Consider the following 18,562-nt stretch of genomic DNA (forward strand, 5'->3'; position numbering starts at 1 on the left):
AATCCTTATTTGTTTCTCTTGATGACTTTCCAGGAACATCATAAACATAACATTGATATCATCTGAAAGACTAGACATATTCTGTCTTTATTAAAAGCAGAGACAACTTACCCCAGCTTAGGTGAAACTTCTAAGACCACGTAATTTTACTCCCATCCATCAACACATAGTACTGAATAATATGCTACTCGGGGGAAAGGAGTGATTTATGCCTTTTTTATAAAATCCTCTGGTGAGGAGTATATTCTAATTTGCCACAAGATGTCTCAGGTGTGCAACTGCTTTTAGCAATGAAAGCTGCACCAGTAAATGCCAATACATCCAACTGAGAATGTAACCTATTGAGCCTGACCGGGTAGTCTTCTATCAGGCAAATTTTCAATTGAGGTCAAAAACTGCAAAATCTGTCCAAAAGAATGCATAACAAGAGGGTTCTAGAAAAGCGTGAAAAATCCTACAATATTTAAGACGTGAATATATCTAGACTTAACTTATTAAAAACAAAAATTGCACTCATCTTACTCAATATCCAAGGGTAAAAATATCCACTAAGGAAGAAGTGGTTGACGTGAATTCTTTTAGAAGTTTTTAAATGGCAATTGGAATTTCTGTACCTAATTCTGCAAGCCACCCCCTTGCTGAAACAGGCTCCTACTTGTGGTGCTGGTAATGGTAGACCCCAGTGAAATGGACTGTAAATCAGTTTCCAGTCAGATTTAAGAATGGTTTAACAACCTAAATATTTTGTTTAAACATTAAAGTTTTTCTTTTGACTGCAGGTAATTTACAATAATATCATCTGGTAAATACACTTCACCTCCCCTTGACAACCACTGCTCTCTTCAGCACAAGCTGTCGTCTCCTCTTTTCAGCTCCTGATAACACAGGCTCCTAGGTTGGGAAAGCTATTCCTATCCGACACTCCACACCAAGCTGCCTGCTGATCAGACAGCTGTACTTTACTAGTTGTTCAGGCAGATGTACTCTTTCATCGTTTCTAATTCTTTCTCATCCACTTTTCTTCATCTTTCCTTATTCTTCTACATTATTAACCTCAGTGATTATGGGTGCTGTAAAATATTCTAAAATTGTTACTGTAAATCCTGATCAATAATGGAACTTACCTATGCTAGCCATAGATATGTCCTCTTCCTCATCTTTTTTACCTGAAATACAATAACATGATGTTAAGTTGGCATTTAAAAAATTCTAATACATTAGTTATCCTTGTACAATCTTTAATTTGATAACATACACAAGTGGCAACACATTCTTTATAATGTATAAAATCTAACCTGTGAAGAGGCAGCACAATACACTTTCTATTCAACTTAGATTTTACGAAAGAAACTACCGAATCCTATTCGAATGAGTGTCTGAATATGTTTTAAGGAGGCATTGGTATTTCTTTGAATTTTGAGATAAATGTAAAATTCATGTTTATTGTGAACAGGTGCTCAAGACACCAAAGAGGAAATCTCCCACCTTGTGGCACAAATGCAGTCACAGCACTCTACCTGATAGCATCCCCTGGGTAACTTGCCACCCAGAAATGGTCATGACTGAATGGGATGGTAAATGGCCGGGTCCCCCTAAACACTTTGATCAGTAGAGCTGGCTGGTATTCAGAGGAGCAGAGGTTGCATCTTTCTAAAGAGTGGTGGAGTGGGTACGGAGCTGCAGGAGTCATTGTCCATCCCTGAGCTTATGTGATGGTTATAAACCCTACAGTGGGTCAGGACAGGAAGGGATTAATGGTCTGTTGTTCAGTCTGCTCTGCTGCGTAGCACTCACTAGACATAGTGATTGGGAGGGTGTGACAGGGTGTGCATACCCCGCACTAGGCAAGAAAGGGTTAACCCCACATTATGGGCGGCCGAAGTCCTGCCCCCCAGACCTTGATGGGCATGCTCCAACTGCTGCCTCAGTATAAAAGGGAGCAGCCCAGCTCGTTCTAGGCTGACCGCCGAGGAGAGAGGACACTTGGTGGAGGCTCCTGCGCAAGAGCCGCTTCAGCACTTGACTGCGGGAACCAGAGATCCCAAGGACCAGACCAGAGACCTGTAGACACAGCTATGTTGACAGAATAGTGCTTCTGCTGGTATAGCTAATGTCATTTGGGGAGTGGTGTTCCTACTCCAGTTGGAAAACCCCTTTCTGTTGGTGTGTGCTGTGTCTACATTGGGGGCTAGGCCAGCATATGCTGATGTAGCTGTGCTGGGATAGGCTCTGAGGTGTAGACATAGCCCCAGGCAGATGGCCAGAAGAAGGACTGGGGAATAGCTTTGTTTAGTGTTACTTTGTGAGTTTTGTGTTTGAATAACAAGTGAAGCCCTGAGAAAAAGGCCCTGATCCAGACTCTGACTGTGGTTTCAGTCCTTCCTGGGCTGGGGACAGAGGCCTCCAGTCTACACTCATGAACTGACCCTGGTCCACACCTAGCCTGGTGTGCTGACCTGTTGTTGATAGTATTGATAATGTTTTAACTGAAGAGGTTTTTATTGATACCATTCACTAAGGTGTGTTTCCTTTCTGGTTTCTGCTGTAGTCAGCTGGCCCTCTCCAGATGGGACTCCAGCTCAGCTCCCCTTAGAGCAGTGCAGCAGCACACAGAGTCCAATTTTGACACTCATCTTGATAGCACATTGTGACCTCTTGGGTGAATGTGCCTAGACCACTGAAGAAACTCTTTCCTTACAATATACAGAAGAGCCTCACTAACCTGCACTTTGCTAACTCTCGCTCCCCACTTCTCAGCTGAGATATAATACCAGAGCACTCCCGTAAAGTTACATATTATTACAGTGAGACTTCATAATATTTTTAAAAAATGATAGTACATTGATGGTGTTCACTATTAAATATTAAACACTGAACATTTTCTGCACAGTGGCACCTGAGATACCTCAGTATTTTCCTGTACTTAAACCTCTGTCTTCATTGTAAAGCAATAATAATCAATCATACTTAGCTCTCATAAGCTTTTTATTGGTTGATCTCAAAATGCATTACAAGGAGATAAACATCATTATCCCCACATTATAGTTGGGGAAACGGAGTCACAGAACAGTAATGTTACATGCCCAAGGTCACCCATCAGCCCAGTGGCAGAGCTGGGAATAGAAAAAAGGTCTCCTAAGTCCCAGTCCAGTGCTCTATCCACTAGGCCACATAGTACATCTAAACTATGTTTCTCTAAATGAATATAGTCAATTGTGTGATGTAATGTCCACGGTGCATGTGTTTTGCTAATTCACAAAGTTGTAATAATTCATAACAAGTCTCCCAATCATTGGTGCAAATTAGTGAGTTTTAATGTACTTAGTATATTTGTAACATTTTAGCCCAAGCAATGTAAATAGCTGCCATGTAAATCTAGGCAACATCTTTCTTTACCACTGTAGTATCATACCTACCAAGCTGTTTTCGCTTGCCTTTGGCTGATCCTTTAGCTTTGGTTTCTCCTTTAAGTTTCTTTACTGAGCCTTTGGCACTTAGTGCAGAGGTCTTGCTGGATTTTGGACTTTCTAACATTTTTCAGATTTCTGTCTGGAAAGATGATATATATAGCATTAATATATTGTAATCAAAGGGTCAAGTTTGCCACTGGCCAAAATGAGAAGTTTGGCCAAGGCTTACATTTATACAGCTTATCACTAAAGTATTTTTCATCCATGTCTAAAGGAACTGTCTAAACGTTTATGCCCCAAACTTACTGTACTTTTGACAATGCATCTTATAGTTGGAAAATGCTGTTGCTTCTGTTTTAGGGCATGTCTACATAGCACAGCAATGTGCGCTAGAGGTGTGTGCTTTTTAAAGCACACCAGTATGCTGCGCACTATCTGGCAGTAAAAATTCCATAGTGCGTTAATGTAGGGTGGTCACTAGGGAACTTTTAATGTGTGCCAGCAGTGTGTATATGGGCTAGTTGGCGTGCAATGCAGTACAGTTTAGAAATTACATCCTCTCGCGCACACTGCTGTGCCTTGTAGACAAGCCCTTCGTAGACTAGTTATAATATTGATTGTTCCCAGGCTGAATAATTAAAAAGGTAAATAACATAGTGAGAGTAGGTTTCACGCACAAACAAAGCTGTGTACTATTGCTACAGTCTTCATGGAACATGTGGAGTACCACAGATGTAATTATTTGTCCCAGTGTTTTTAAACATAGGCAGGAGCATTTGTCAGAAGTAATGTACAGAGTATTACCAAAGAGATATTTATCTGTATTTTTATTCTAACTAGAATTTGTTGGTGCTACTATCTCAACACAGCTCAAAATGAATAAAACTGTGCTACCTACAGTTTTCAGTGTCTCACTCCTTCCTCTCACCTAAACTTCTTGAAGACAGGTAACTCCCATCTTTGGAGGATTCCAGTTCCACAGGAGCAAATTCCAGTACAGTGAAGATAATATCAGAGAAGATACAATGACCAGTTAAATGACATGCCATTCTCTGACCACAGTTTTCTTTATCACAGGGGAAAATTAGGGATTTGTAGATAGTTCAGTCAAGACTCACTGACTCAAGCAAACCATGCTGGTTTTGCTGTTCATCATTTTTTTCCTCATTGTCAATTAACAGTCCATAGCATTTCAATTGCTGGACATTGCCAGCACTATTTTTCTTCAGCCTAGCCTGGGACCTCAACCTAAAATATCCACAAATCACACATGAGGCTGAATGTGTGAAAAAGCTGTAGGCCCAGATTCTGTTCTCATTCCCACCACTGTAAATCCAGAATAACTGGCCCCTTGTCTCAATTGACTTTTTAGTTTGACTCCATTAAGGGCAAACTTGAACAACTGTACAATTAGTTACAACAGACAGTCACACACATTTCTTCTTTGACTTCATTATTCTCTACACACATCTGGAGGCTCAACCAGTGGCCGTCTGGCTTATTTCATTCTCCTTCTTCCCTCCCACTTCTCCCTCACAAAGGAGGGGAGAGGGTTTAGGAAAGAAGTATAGAGGCTCTTTTTTTCTGCTTCAGAGTGGTCACCATAGTCATAATACATACAAGAATCACAAGAAAACAGCTTTCTGCTTCTGCCTTCTTTTCCATTGAAATAGTCCAACAGAGCTTTTTACATGTATAATGAAAATTATTATAATATTAAAAAACAATTAGAATAGCAGAGATCACAGGTTGCAATAAGGGTCTATTCTGCCTGACATAAATATAGTATCCTACTAGCAGTATGGGCCAGGGAAGACAAGACAAAACAAAAAACCCATGAAACACAGTTGCAGCACCATCATGTGGAAAACATACACATAGCATCCAATTAACTAGCAGTTTTTACAACCACATTGGTCCAGGCTTTCTTAGGTCAGATATTATTAGTGAACAACCAGAAGATTTAAGCATAAGTAATGAAGGCTGGAGTGGCAGTTGCATTGTGCCACAAGTCTCTATAACGTGGGCATATAAATTTGAAACTAGTTTTTAGAACTGTAAGATAATTGGGGCAAGGACCATATTGTCATAAGTGGTTGCACAGCACCTAGTATATTTTGGGTGCTACCACAATATTAATAGTAATAAAAGAAAGGCCCTGCACTCATATCATGGGGCAGAGGGAGGGCCATGATACAACACTGATGAGCCCTAAAGGGAGCTCCCTCCAGCGTTCTTTGGCCAGATAGCATATTCACCACAAAGGACCTGAGACTGAATGTAGGTGAGATTTAAATAAAATAAAACAATATCAGAGACTCCCCAGGGGAAAAATTTAAAAAAGGTATTTTAAGAAGCCTAAAATGGTTTGTACTAGGACTGTCAAGCGATTAAAAAAATTAATCGTGATTAATTACACTGTTAAACAATAATAGAATACCATTTATTTAAATATTTGTGGATGTTTTCCACATTTTCAAATATATTGATTTCAATTATAACACAGAATACAAAGTGTACAGTGCTCACTTTATATTTATTTTTATTACAAATATTTGTACTGTAAAAAACAAAAGAAATAGTTTTTTTTCAATTCACCTAATACAAGTACTGTAGTGCAATCTCTTTATCATGAAAGTTGAACTTACAAATGTAGAATTTATATACAAAAAATAACTGCATTCAAAAATAAAACAATGTAAAACTTGAGTGCCTACAAGTCCACTCAGTCCTATTTCTTGTTCAGCCAATCGCTCAGACAAACAAGTTTGTTTACATTTGCAGGAGATAATGCTGCCCGCTTCTTGTTCACAATGTCACCTGAAAGTGAGAACAGGTGTTTGCATGGTATTGTTGTAGCCAGCATCGTAAGATATTTACATGCCAGATGCGCTAAAGATTCATATGTCCCTTCATGCTTCAACCAACATTCCAGAGGACATGTGTCCATGCTGATGACGGGTTCTGCTCAATAACAATCCAAAGCAGTGTGGACCGACGCATGTTCGTTTTCATCATTTGAGTCAAATGCCGCCAGCAGAACGTTGATTTTCTTTGTTGGTGGTTCGAGTTCTGTAGTTTCCGCATCGGAGTGTTGCTCTTTTAAGACCTCTGAAGGCATGCTCCACACCTCATCCCTCTCAGATTTTGGATGGCACTTCAGATTCTTAAACCTTGGGTCAAGTGCTGTAGCTATCTTTAGAAATCTCACATTGGTACCTTCTTTGCATTTGTCAAATCTGCAGTGAAAGTGTTCTTAAAATGAACATGTGCTGAGTCATCATCCGAGACTTCTATAACATGAAATATATGGCAGAATGCGGGTAAAATAGAGCCGGGGACATACAATTCTCCCCCCAGGAGTTCAATCACAAATTTAATTAACGCATTATATTTTTAATGAGCATCATCAGCATGGAAGCATGTCCTCTGGAATGGGGGCTGACACCTGAAGGGGCATACGAATGTTTAGCATCTCTGGCATGTAAATACCTTGCCGTGCCGGACACAAAAGTCCAATGCGAATGCCTGTTCTCACTTTCTGGTCACATTGTAAATAAGAAGTAGGCAGCATTAGCTCCCATAAATGTAAACAAACTTATTTGTCTTAGCGATTGGCTGAACGATAAGTAGGAGTGAGTGGACTTGTAGGCTCTAAAGTTTTGCATTGTTTTGTTTTTGAGTGCAGTTATGTAACAAAAAAAATCTACGTTTGTAAGTTGCATTTTCATGATAGAGATTGCACTACAGTACTTGTATGAGGTGAACTGAAAAATACTTTCTTTTATCATTTTTACAGTGCAAATATTTGTAATAAAAATAATATAAAGTGATCAGTGTACACTTTGTATGCCGTGTTAATTGAAATCAATATATTTGAAAATGTAGAAAAATATCCAAAAATATTTAATAAATGTCAATTGGTATTCTGTTGTTTAACAGTGCGATTAAAACTGCGATTAATCACGATTAATTTTTTTAATTGCAATTAATATTTTTAGTTAATCACATTAATTAACTGCGATTAATCAACAGCCCTAGTTCGTACATTAAAAGAAATAAGTCTAGATGTGTGTGTTTGTAACTTAAACTAAAAGTTAGGATGATCCTTTAACTATTTTCCTCCCCACATTGAGAAACTTGGTGCTTCTCTTTTTTATGCCACTACTCTTAAATCATTCTAGAAGGAATAAGAAATCAAATACCATATTCTGCTCTACACAGCCAGAACATGTAAAATTTTAATTTGGAGGCAGCTGCTAGCAAAGAGAAGTAGAACTGGTCATCTATTATTCTAGATTTGGGGCCTAATCCAGCTGCCACTGAAATCAATATATATTTTGTCATTGACTTCAATGGGAGTCAGGTCAGGCTTAACTGTAATTCTTTTTTTTTTTTTTTTTTTTTTTACAGTATTTGGGATTCCCCCCACCCCACCCCCCATTTTCTGTTTCACCATGAACAAACTAGAAAACTATAATCTAGAAATAATCTATTTTTCCTCTTTTATCAGAGCATGGGAATGATAGGTGATGGGCAACACCTGCATTTAAGAAATTGTTAATCATGACTGATTAGCGCAAATATGGTCCCCTTGCTTAAATCCATTCATGAGTTGTATAAATATAAACCACCTACTTTTACCATTAGTCATAACCGCACTCGCACAAGATGGGTTAATGTTCCAGAACTCTGAAACCACTGCAGTTCTGGAGCTGCCATTTTATGAGAATTAACAAAGACTTACAATTGAATCACATTCTGAGAAGAAACATATTTACTAATTTTACATGGAATGATTCTAAAGTGAAGGATTCAAGGTTTTACCATATGTTTACTCAATCTCAATTTGATATCATGAAACTTGTCCATAATAATTTCTACTGAAGATTGCTAATGTACAACTAAACTCACTTTCCAACTGCTTTCCTAGAAATATATTTATGTTGTGCATAAAATGTACTCATTGATTCTTACCTATCTATATTCTTGAACCCAGGCTTTGCATTGAGTAATGTGCTTATCTTACAGTTCTGAGACACATTTTAACCTTTGTGTTTTGAAAAATGTGTTGGGACTGTCTAATTAGAATGATTGCATGCTGCTCCAAAAGACAAGAAGAAAGGTAATCTATCTTTATGGGCATATTATGCTAAAGATTTGGCTAAAAAGATAGAGAAAATGTTGTCAAAACCTCCAAGCACAGCCCTACAAAAAAATCCTACATGGCACACCATAAAGGAAGGCGCAAGATTGACAAATGCAAGTATACAGATCAATTTTCTTACACACAGAAAGTCACTACTGATCCATACCATTGTAAATTTCAAACAACTGTTGCCCACTGGCACTGTCTGTGGTCCTGATCCCATAAAGGGATCCTGTCGCTGCTCTAACTTGAGCCAGAAGCTTGAAGCCCCTGGATGAAAGAGAGAATGTTTTCCAACACAAACAAAGCAGACAGTAATTCTGAAAATTAATTGGAGGGCAAGATGAACCATTGAATATTTAGTACAGTCACATTCCCTTACCTCACCACTTCCTTATTCAGTATTGAAATAAATCCAGATTGGAAATTTTGATTTGTTTCTAGTGAGTAATCAAAACCATAAGTCACATGAATAGAGGAAACACTGAAATAAATATCTGAGATTAATCACGACTTATTTTAAGAAAGCAACTTACAAAGCATAATAATGTATAAGACATCCCTATGTTCCATTCTTTTGCTTGACTTTAAAGCTACTGTGCTGAGAACAAGAGTTCACAAACAAATCTCTTTAAAATAAATTTTAAAAAAATCTCTCCAGTTTACTTAATTCTTCCCCCTTTATCCTCTGTACAACTGAGAGGTCATACAGACAAGGGAGGGGTTGGCAGGAAGATTGTGGGGGTGGGTGGGAATGTGAAATGTAACGGAGTTGAGTGATGGGGATCAAATCTGGAACCCACAGAGGCCGCTTAGGTACCAGCTGGGAGACAGATGGACATACATTTATTACAATATAGTTAGAAAAAAAATCGAATTAGCCTTCCTTTATAATCTCAAAAACAATACATCCGTTCTGACTCAATATTTGTCATTCTCTAGGCACACATTTCTCTGTAGTTAGGACACTCTTAGGGCCTGATCCTATTCCTACTGAACTCAACAGCAAAACTTCTATAGATTTCACTGGAAACAGAACCAGGCCCCTACCATTTACATCTGTGCAAAATGGATGTAAAATGCTACCATTTTGATTTGGCAATATATTACTCAGAGGTATGTGACTGTACAAAGTGCAATGCAGTGGAGAATCAAGGCCTTAACCTTTATGAGCCCCTGTGGGTAGCTGACATGAATCAAAGTCTCTAAAATATTATAACATTCACTTTGGTATTATGCTAGGGTCTCCTGTTGGTCCTTAGCGTATAAGCTAAAGCAAACATTTTCAGGACTTGCCTCTACTTTGGACATCTCCATATTTGGTTTCCTAAATTTAGATACAGTAGTGTCTTAGATAAAAAACTAAAAAAGCAAGGCACCCAAACTTAGAGGACACTTTTGAAAATCTGGCCCTCAGTGACTTGCCTCAGCTCACAAAGTTGAGCCAGAGACAGACTAAAAACTAAGGGTACGTCTACACTTACCGGAGGGTCCGACGGCAGGCAATCGATGTTCTGGGATCGATCCCGGAAGTGCTCGCCGTCGACGCCGGTACTCCAGCTCGGCGAGAGGCGTACGCGACATCGACGGGGGAGCCTTCCTGCCGCGTCTGGACCCGCGGTAAGTTCGGACTAAGGTACTTCGAATTCAGCTACGTTATTAACGTAGCTGAATTTGCGTACCTTAGTCCGAAGTGGGGGGGTAGTGTGGACCAGGCCCAAGAATGAGATCTCTTGATTCTCATTCCTGAACAGTAGCCACTAGACTATGCTGTCTTAGAAAAATGTAGCACGAACCATAATAGGTACTATCAACCTTGCCAAGTATCTATTCTGCCAAGTTAAGTACAACTTCCACTATTACTTGAATAACATTTTTTTAGTCACTTTTTGTTAAGCACTGACAGTATGGTCAACAATGTACAAAACATAGAAAAAGGAATGTCTCCTGCCCAGGGGAGCTTACAATCCAAATAAGAATCTTGCTCTGTGAATTTTTCAGAAGAGGCCAAGAGTTTAATTTTTAATGTCAAGCAGAAATGTTTTGTCCATGTTCGGTTCCTATCCTCACAGAGAGCTCTCTCTGAGTTCTTATACTGCATAAGAGTAGGACTGCATTACATGTATTTCTCTATAAATACCCAAATGCAATATTTTCATAGTCATGTTCATTAACTAAATACCTGAACACTAAACTTGAAAAATAACAGCAGAGTGTACAAAACATCTATACAAAGAATAGTTATTGAAAACATAATATAATATACAAACCCCAGTATTAAATAAACCAGATATTTTATCTGTGGGCTGTTTATGTCCACAGATACATGTAATTTACTATCTAAAATCTTTCAGAAACTATGAGGAGTCCATTTTCAGCACAAATTGTCAGAACAAGATCATATATTAACTGGTAATGTCCAAGCAGACATCGTCTGACAACTTTGTGTTTGATATTTTACAGATTAATTGGCATCATGGAACCGATGTGCAGTCCTGAACCTTAGACTCTCAGAAGAAAAATGAAGATGAGAATGTTCTCCGAATTGTTTAATGGACCAAAAAAATTAGAGTTATGAAACAAATCCACAAAGTTGCTGGGTGCCACAGAAAGAGAAAGGTGATTAGTTATGAGCAATGCAAGGGATCCTGTCTAAACTGAGAAGGAAGAATGATTAATTAGTGGCCTAATTGAACCACTTAAGGTCATGTTTGTGTATATTACTAATTTAAAACTGATTTATTACAATTTAAAAAAACAGAATCATCAAATATACTTCTACAGAACAAAACAGTACCAGCAAAGTATCAAAAACATACTTTGTTATTTTGTTGTCTGTGTCACCAGTTCTAAATTAAAGGAACACTGGCAACTTAAAAAGCACACTTCTGTCTGGGGGGGAGAGAAAGCTACAATTGTTAACAGTAACAGCTAAGAATGATCAAATCTGTACAGAAGCCCTTGTGTTGTTTATTTTGATTAACTTGATGTAACCTGCCTTACACAGTTTTTGATATGCCTGCAAATATATGAACTGACAATGTATAACTGCATTACAGAAGTTGTTTGGAATGAAACTAAAATTTTTGGCAATTGAGGCCCTGATCCAAGCAAGCATCTGAGCATGTGAGTAGTTCCACAGCAGTCAAACATATGCTTAAATGCTTTCCTGAATCAGGGCCTCACTAGGTGCTCGATGGGCTTTGCCACCTGAGAGGACATAGGGAGGTAGTTAGAGACTGAGGAACATGAGTTAGATGTTTCTGCTAAAATTATCAGCAATGTAAAAATGTTGACATTTAAAATGTCATATTTAGGTCTCAATCATCTCATTGGGAAGCGGGATCAGTGTACACATCTCTGAGATATGGTTTCTGGGTGTCTATAGTCTCAGGAAGACTGCAATGCATCAGCTTACATCTGATTAACATTTTCAAGCTTTTCTTTGCAACCGCCGAGACTAGAAACATAATATTTTTAAAATAAAATCTTAGATTCTAGAGCACAATCCTGCAGCACAGTGTGGATTCCAAGGTAAATTCCAGAGAATACAAGGAATCCTGACTACAGGTTTCAGCATGCCATGCTCCGTTTTGATCAGATTTCAGCCACCTTGTAGGTACTGTCTTTGCTAAGGCTACAGACCATGGCATGCAATACTCCATTTTATTCTGAGCACAGATGCTGATGGAAATCTACAGGTCCCAGCATGTTCATCTTGAGAAGTGTGGACAGTGCATTTTTGCCCTAAGTGGAGTCTGCAATGCACACAGGGCATCTCCCTGCATACACTGCAATTTTTCAAAAAGAAAATGAGGGTGATCTGTACAACAGGCTATGTTATAAATTCTATAGTGTCCCAGTGGAGGCTAGGTCTGGGTCCCAGGGTCAGGACCATTTTCACATTGTGGTGGTTGTTGCTAGAAACCACCAAAATGAGATTAAATCACAGGTTCAAAATATCGCCCAAAGCAAGCTTCCTGGTACCACCTTTTCCTTTCTCCTCTTTATCCTGATGTTTCTTTTACACCCCCTTTTAACAGTGTTTATGTTTTTCCTTAGGCCATACTTTGTCACTCATTTTAGATGCTAATCAAAATCTCCCCCTCCCCATCTCTCTCAAAGATGTTTTCTTTGCTGATTTGGCCTTTCTTCCTCTGTCTCCTTTTTGGCTTCCCAGCTTTCTCTTGCCATCCCAATCACTCCTCACCATTTCTAAGCCCCTTGCTTCCCTACCCCTCCCCTTTCTCCCACGCCCTGCTGGGGCTGTGTGCTGCATACCGGGGTGGTGAGTGTTTTGGTGGGCGAGCGGCTGAGAGTGGGGTGTCTCTCACTGAGTCGGGATGGGGGTCACCCTGCCCCTGTGATTACCCCTCTGTGCTCCCAGATGGTCACCCTGAGCTCGGCTGCTACCGCCACGCCCAGAACCCCCGTCTGCCCCCGGCCCCCGTTACCTGCCTGCAGGCTCAGGGGTCCGCTCTGGGGTCTGTGCTAAGAGGGCCTCAGGCCACGCTGCAGGCGTCGTTAGGATGCTTCAGTTGCTAGGGCCGAGAGAAGCGGGACTGACAATACTATCAGGCAATACGCGCCTTCGAGTTCAACCCGCCCCCTGCGAGGGGAGCCCCGATTGGCTGAGACAGACGAGTTCTGTTCTAAAAGCGATACCGAAAAGACTACAATTCCCAGCATGCTATGCGCTGCCATTCTCGTAGCCCCTGGTGTGAGACGGCGAGCAGTGCATGCTGGGGATTGCGGTCTCTTCGCTGGGGAGGATGAAGAAAGAGTCTGTTCTGGGCGCATTGTGAGCTCCTCTGGCTATTCAGTGCAGCAAAGGAGAGGCCTGCGTGGGGTATAGGCACCTGGCTGCAAGGAGAAGGATGGTTATCAGATCCCTGCAGTCTGTGTTTAAGGTGAAGGCAGGGGGAACGGACCTGCTGCCCCAAAGCTTATCCATAGAGAGGGAGACACTTCACACACACCCCAAAAAACCTTAACCACAAGCTGCTGCTGGAAGACCTTTGCTTTTGTGCTAGCTCTTCCGACATAGCCTCTACAACTGTGTCAAGATTCCCCCTCGGTTGCTAAAGCTGCCACCCTCCCCCGCCCCAAGCGGCTCATGTCCCAGTTCCATTCCCCCCTTTCAGGCCCTGAAATTGAAAGTCCCCCGTGTTTGGGGGTTCTCCTTGATTTGGGGTCATTTTAAGGCTGTTGTGAGTCTCTCCAGATAGGGATGGGAATTTAGCTGCTTTGGTGAGATAGTTTGTTTTGGTTTTGTTTGTAAATCTCCCTCCTTCAGTGCTGGTCTTACATATTTTTAGGAGACGCATAAGAATCATTTAGATTGAGTTACTTGATGGTAAGCTCTTTGGGGCTAAGGTTCATCTTCTTGTTCTGTGTACAGCATCTAGTTCAATGGGGCCCTTGATTGAGCCTTCTAGATGTTACTGCGATACAATAATAATGACCACCTAGGGGACAGGAGTGCCCTTTTCTTCTATTCCTTTCCACACAACCAGGAGGGTCCTAATCTCTCTTAAGTCTGCTGATACTGCCTCTGACTCTCCCAGTCGTCCCCCCCCGTAATTATAAAGGAAAAGTTTTCTTGCCCCTACGGAGTCTGCCGCAGGTTGGGTAAGGGGGCAGCAAGTAGATCAGCACTATTCACACATTCTTAGGGCAGTTTCTATCTTTCTTGAAACTACCCTCACCGTAGGCAGCTGTACCAAAGTGATCTTTTGTATCCTAGTTCGGGAGTGACTGATCCTCAGGAAAGAGGCTTATTGTCTCTTTGAAGTCCAGCTAATAACTTTAATAGGTTAATTATATTTGATGTTTATGATGACTGCCTGTGCAGAGCTCTAGTCAATAGAAGTCATTCAGCATAGCTCAACCCTCCCCGGCCCCACGCAAACTGCTCTTCGTAATTATGATTTTGTTACTGGAGGATGAAGATTTTATTAAAGATCCCGATGAAACTAATTACAGCATAGTGTATTCTTTCTTCCAAACCAGGAACACGGGGGGGGAGGAGGGGGGGGGAAGAGAAATCCAGTCAGACACAGAACTAGTATTACAGTACATACATAATATTCCAAAACATCTTGTGTAACAGTCTGTCTGTGACATTACATTCCAAGAAACAGCATATATAAAAGTTCAGCGCTTCTTACACGATTTTTTTTCCAACAATTTCAAAGCACTTTACAAACATTAGAAAATAATCCTCACAATACCTATGTGGGATAGACCAGGATTATTAGTCCCATTTTCAGATGAGGAAACTAGAACACAGAGAGGGCAAGTGACTTATCCAAAGTCAAGCAGGAAATTAGTGGCAATATTAACAAAACAACCCACATCCCCTGTGTTTTAACCCCTTCTACTACAGCATGAAAAATGATATAATTACTATAGTAAACATTATTCTTTGTGCAAAGCATATTTAAAGTAACACTTCAGTTCAAATTTGGCCCCAAATTTAAGTTGTATAAAAACAAGCTAAATCAATAGAAATATTCAATTTTATTTAAAATTATAGTGGGTGAATATCCAATTCCAATGCAAATTTTATACAAATAAACATTCCCCTGCAGTGTTTGCACCCCCAGACATTAGCTTACTGAGACTCTGAAAGGGAAACGGATGATAAACAAAAATGACAATGACTTAACTCATTCTGAGTGTCTAGGCTGAACGACATGCAAAAAGTAAACAGCACAATAGTGACGAGTAAAACAGGTGTTTATTTAGAATCTTCCCTGTTGATTACCTACATGCTATTGGTAACGCAAGTACCGATATAGGTTTGTTTTCAGCGTATGATTTTTATGTCTGCATAGCGTTTTTGGACCAGAGCAAGAAGAGAAAGAAGGATTAAAATAGGCTCCTACTCTTCTAAAGTGACAGATAAGGAAGAGGACTGTAAGTGCTGCAGCAACTTGATCTATGGCTCGGATCATCACACAGTAGTTTTTAGGACTATTGTTTGCAGGTTGGGGGGGATCTGGTATGATGTAGATGAAGACAGGAAAAATACCGAAGCGGGGAGGACTCGGACCTCAATGAAATTCAGCCTGCCAGTGGGAGGAGGCTGCTGGAGGAGCTGAGTGGCAGTCACGTGCCGCTAGTGCTGCTGCAGTATCAGTTAATCCCTGAGATGAGGTTCTGGGCTCTGCTGCTGTCAGACGCCAACGCTTCCTCGCTTCACTTGTCCCCTTCGGCCACAGGCCAGGAGAGGTGCGTATGCGGCTATGAAACCAACTCCCCACTGACGCCTTCTCACCAGAGCAATTTGCACCTTCCCAGCTGGCTGCTGTAGGTACGTGGGTTGACGCGCACGGGCTATTGGCATCAGGTGTCCTTGCACTTTGCAGAGATGCTAACAAGATCGCCCTGTGTAGTTTGCGGAGGGGCAGGTTATATAAATAATGTGCCAGGGCTACTGTTAAATAAGTAAATATATCAGTTTCTGTAGGTGGTGCTGCCCTGGGGAAATAGCTAAGCAGCCATGGAGGAGAAAGGCACGGGAGCAGACTGCGAAATGCAGTTTTTCTATTGTTATCCTCCAAAAGGTCAGTTTGTGCGCAGTCCCCCTTTGGCATCTCACTTCCCAGAAGGTTGGGGAAAACTCTGCCGTGAAAGGCTCTGTGAAGCTACCTTTAGGATGTAGAGATGGGGAACAATTTCCTTCCTTCGTGTATCCATGACATTGTATAGTCTCTTTAGAGTGCCAGGCTGCCACACTTTGAGTGAAGCTTTGGGAAACATGAGTTGTTAACTTTGTAAACGTTTAATTATTTTAAACATGGATACCAAAGTGAGTGATTCCTTAAAATTACCTGCAAATAGATCAGACTTGACATGCTTCCTTTTTTTTTTTTTCTGCTTTAAGGAAAGGTTCCAGCTAACTAAGTAAAGCTGTTTCCATGGTAATAGTGTTGGTGCTGTTGAAACTGTGCCTAAAACCCTACAATATTTCCTAACTGTTACTTTCCTTACAACTTTTCATGGCTATAACGTTTTTTTAACTTGCAAGTGCTTTTCAGTGTGTTGGCACTTTCAGTCATCTATTGTAAGGCTACCTTGTTGGTGACTTGGAATAAAAATACTTGGCAGAGATCATCCTAGATGATAGGACTATGGACTTTGCTCTTAAAAGTTTTCAAGTACAATGAATGAAAAAGTTACTATTTAAATACCCTAATACTTCATTAAAAAGAAACTGAAGTTGAGTTAACCCTATACAAAGAGGGAACTTATAATGAGAGGTTTTAAATATAGCTTTATTGTTGGTCGTAGTAATAATTTTCAACATTAAGAAACTATGATTTTCAGGCCTTTTTAAGTACTTTCATACTCTCTGGAGAATTAATACCATGCAGACCCTTGTATACAGCTGAGTACAATGACTTCGTGCAACAACTGAAGGAGAAATAAATTTTTAATGACTTATAGTTGGATATTGGATATAAATTGTAAATGAAGGAGAATTTTCTAGCACATGTAGCTTTAAAACTTGATTTGTCTATTTAAAATGTCTTTCCAGTATATTCAAAACTCAGATAAGAACAGGGGAAGCAAATCTAATTTCACAATTTAATGGAAACAAAATTCTGTCCTTTTGTTGACCTATTTAAAACAAAAATGTTTTTGAGTGTAGCCTTACAAGCTCTTCACTTTGACTCCAAAATACCACAGTAAGAAGCTTTTGTGCTGAAGAACATAATAAAGAATTTAATCTGTTCAATTCTTCTCTTCTCTCTAACATTTGCTTGATGCTCTTTACCATGTTTGGCTGCAGTCTTAGCAAGCTTAACAGAAAAAAGTCCTGTCACTGCATTTATGCTAGGTCCTATTATAGTACTGTCAACTCCAACCATTCAGAAATCATGAGTCAGGCCCTGCAAAATCATGAGATTAAAAACCTCACTAACCCCTCCACAACTTTAGGTCCTCCTTATTTGCTTTCTTTTTGATGAGCCATTAATATGCACATAATCAATGCTCTCAAGATTTTCTCTGCAACCATAAAGGTTAGACACTCTTTTAAAAACAAACAAAAACTCTTTTTTAAAAATGTAATCTGACTCAGGATCTGGGGCTCTAGAACACTAAGGGTATGTCTACACTACGGGATTAATCCGAATTTAGATAATTCGAATTTGGGAAACAGGTTGTATAAATTCGATTGTGCGCGGCCACACTAAGCACATTAATTCGGTTTTTAACCACATTAATTCGGTGGTGTGCGGCCACACTAACCCTAATTCGAATTAACAAAATCGATTTTGGCGCTACTCCGCTCGTCGAGGTGGAGTACAGAAATCGATTTAAAGCGCCCTTTAATTCGAACTAAATGGCTCTGTTGTGTGGACGGGTGAAGGGTTAATTCGAATTAACGCTGCTAAATCCGAATTAATCCCGTAGTGTAGACCAGGCCTAAATGTCAGACTCAAGATAAAACCATGAAAGTTGAAAATACAGTAGCAGTATCTTACTTTTGGACCAGTTGCTGCCTCTAAGTTATCTGTATTGTGTGAAAAGGAGAATTGACATTTGAAAATGCTATAGGTCATTTAAACTTGAAAGAATTAGTCCTGGCCTTTGGCCTGGTTCTACTTTTTAGACAGCAGGCTTGGAGATGTAGGGATAGATAACAAGTACCCTTAAAAGCTGATGACATACTACAAATGTCCTTCTGATTGAGTTCCCTCTGTGTCTAAAACTTATCTCATATTTGTGGTTTTGGTGAGGGAAGAATAGAGCTTTTTGGCAATTAATTCAGTAATCCAAAGGGACAAAAATGTCACTTGTAAATCATGGTCCTAATATTTTAATCTCCAAATTCAATGGCTTCTCAAAACTTTGTTAATTGAGCCTAGATATTGCTGTAGTTCTAAAGAATACATATATGTCTTGCTATTTGTGCAATGTAGTGTGCAAATATCTTTAACCTGCTTGTATCAGTAGACTAAAATCTTAAGTGTTGTGTGTAATAAGTGAT

The 18,562-nt window shown here is 39.9% G+C and overlaps 1 protein-coding gene across 1 annotated transcript in view; it reads right to left on the reverse strand.

Moving 5' to 3' along the window:
• WDR63 (WD repeat domain 63) overlaps window positions 1–9,132 on the reverse strand; it is a 42,104-nt gene extending 32,972 nt beyond the window's left edge. The window contains 4 exon segments of the mRNA XM_024201559.2: window positions 1,125–1,166; window positions 3,417–3,549; window positions 8,947–8,948; window positions 9,096–9,132. Coding sequence (XP_024057327.2) covers window positions 1,125–1,166; window positions 3,417–3,549; window positions 8,947–8,948; window positions 9,096–9,132 — 214 coding nt within the window.
• Between the last annotated feature and the right edge of the window lie 9,430 nt (window positions 9,133–18,562).

This window comes from Terrapene carolina, unplaced genomic scaffold (assembly GCF_002925995.2).
Source record: "Terrapene carolina triunguis isolate 2854851 unplaced genomic scaffold, T_m_triunguis-2.0 Scaffold211, whole genome shotgun sequence".
In the NCBI taxonomy this organism is placed as follows: domain Eukaryota; kingdom Metazoa; phylum Chordata; order Testudines; family Emydidae; genus Terrapene; species Terrapene triunguis.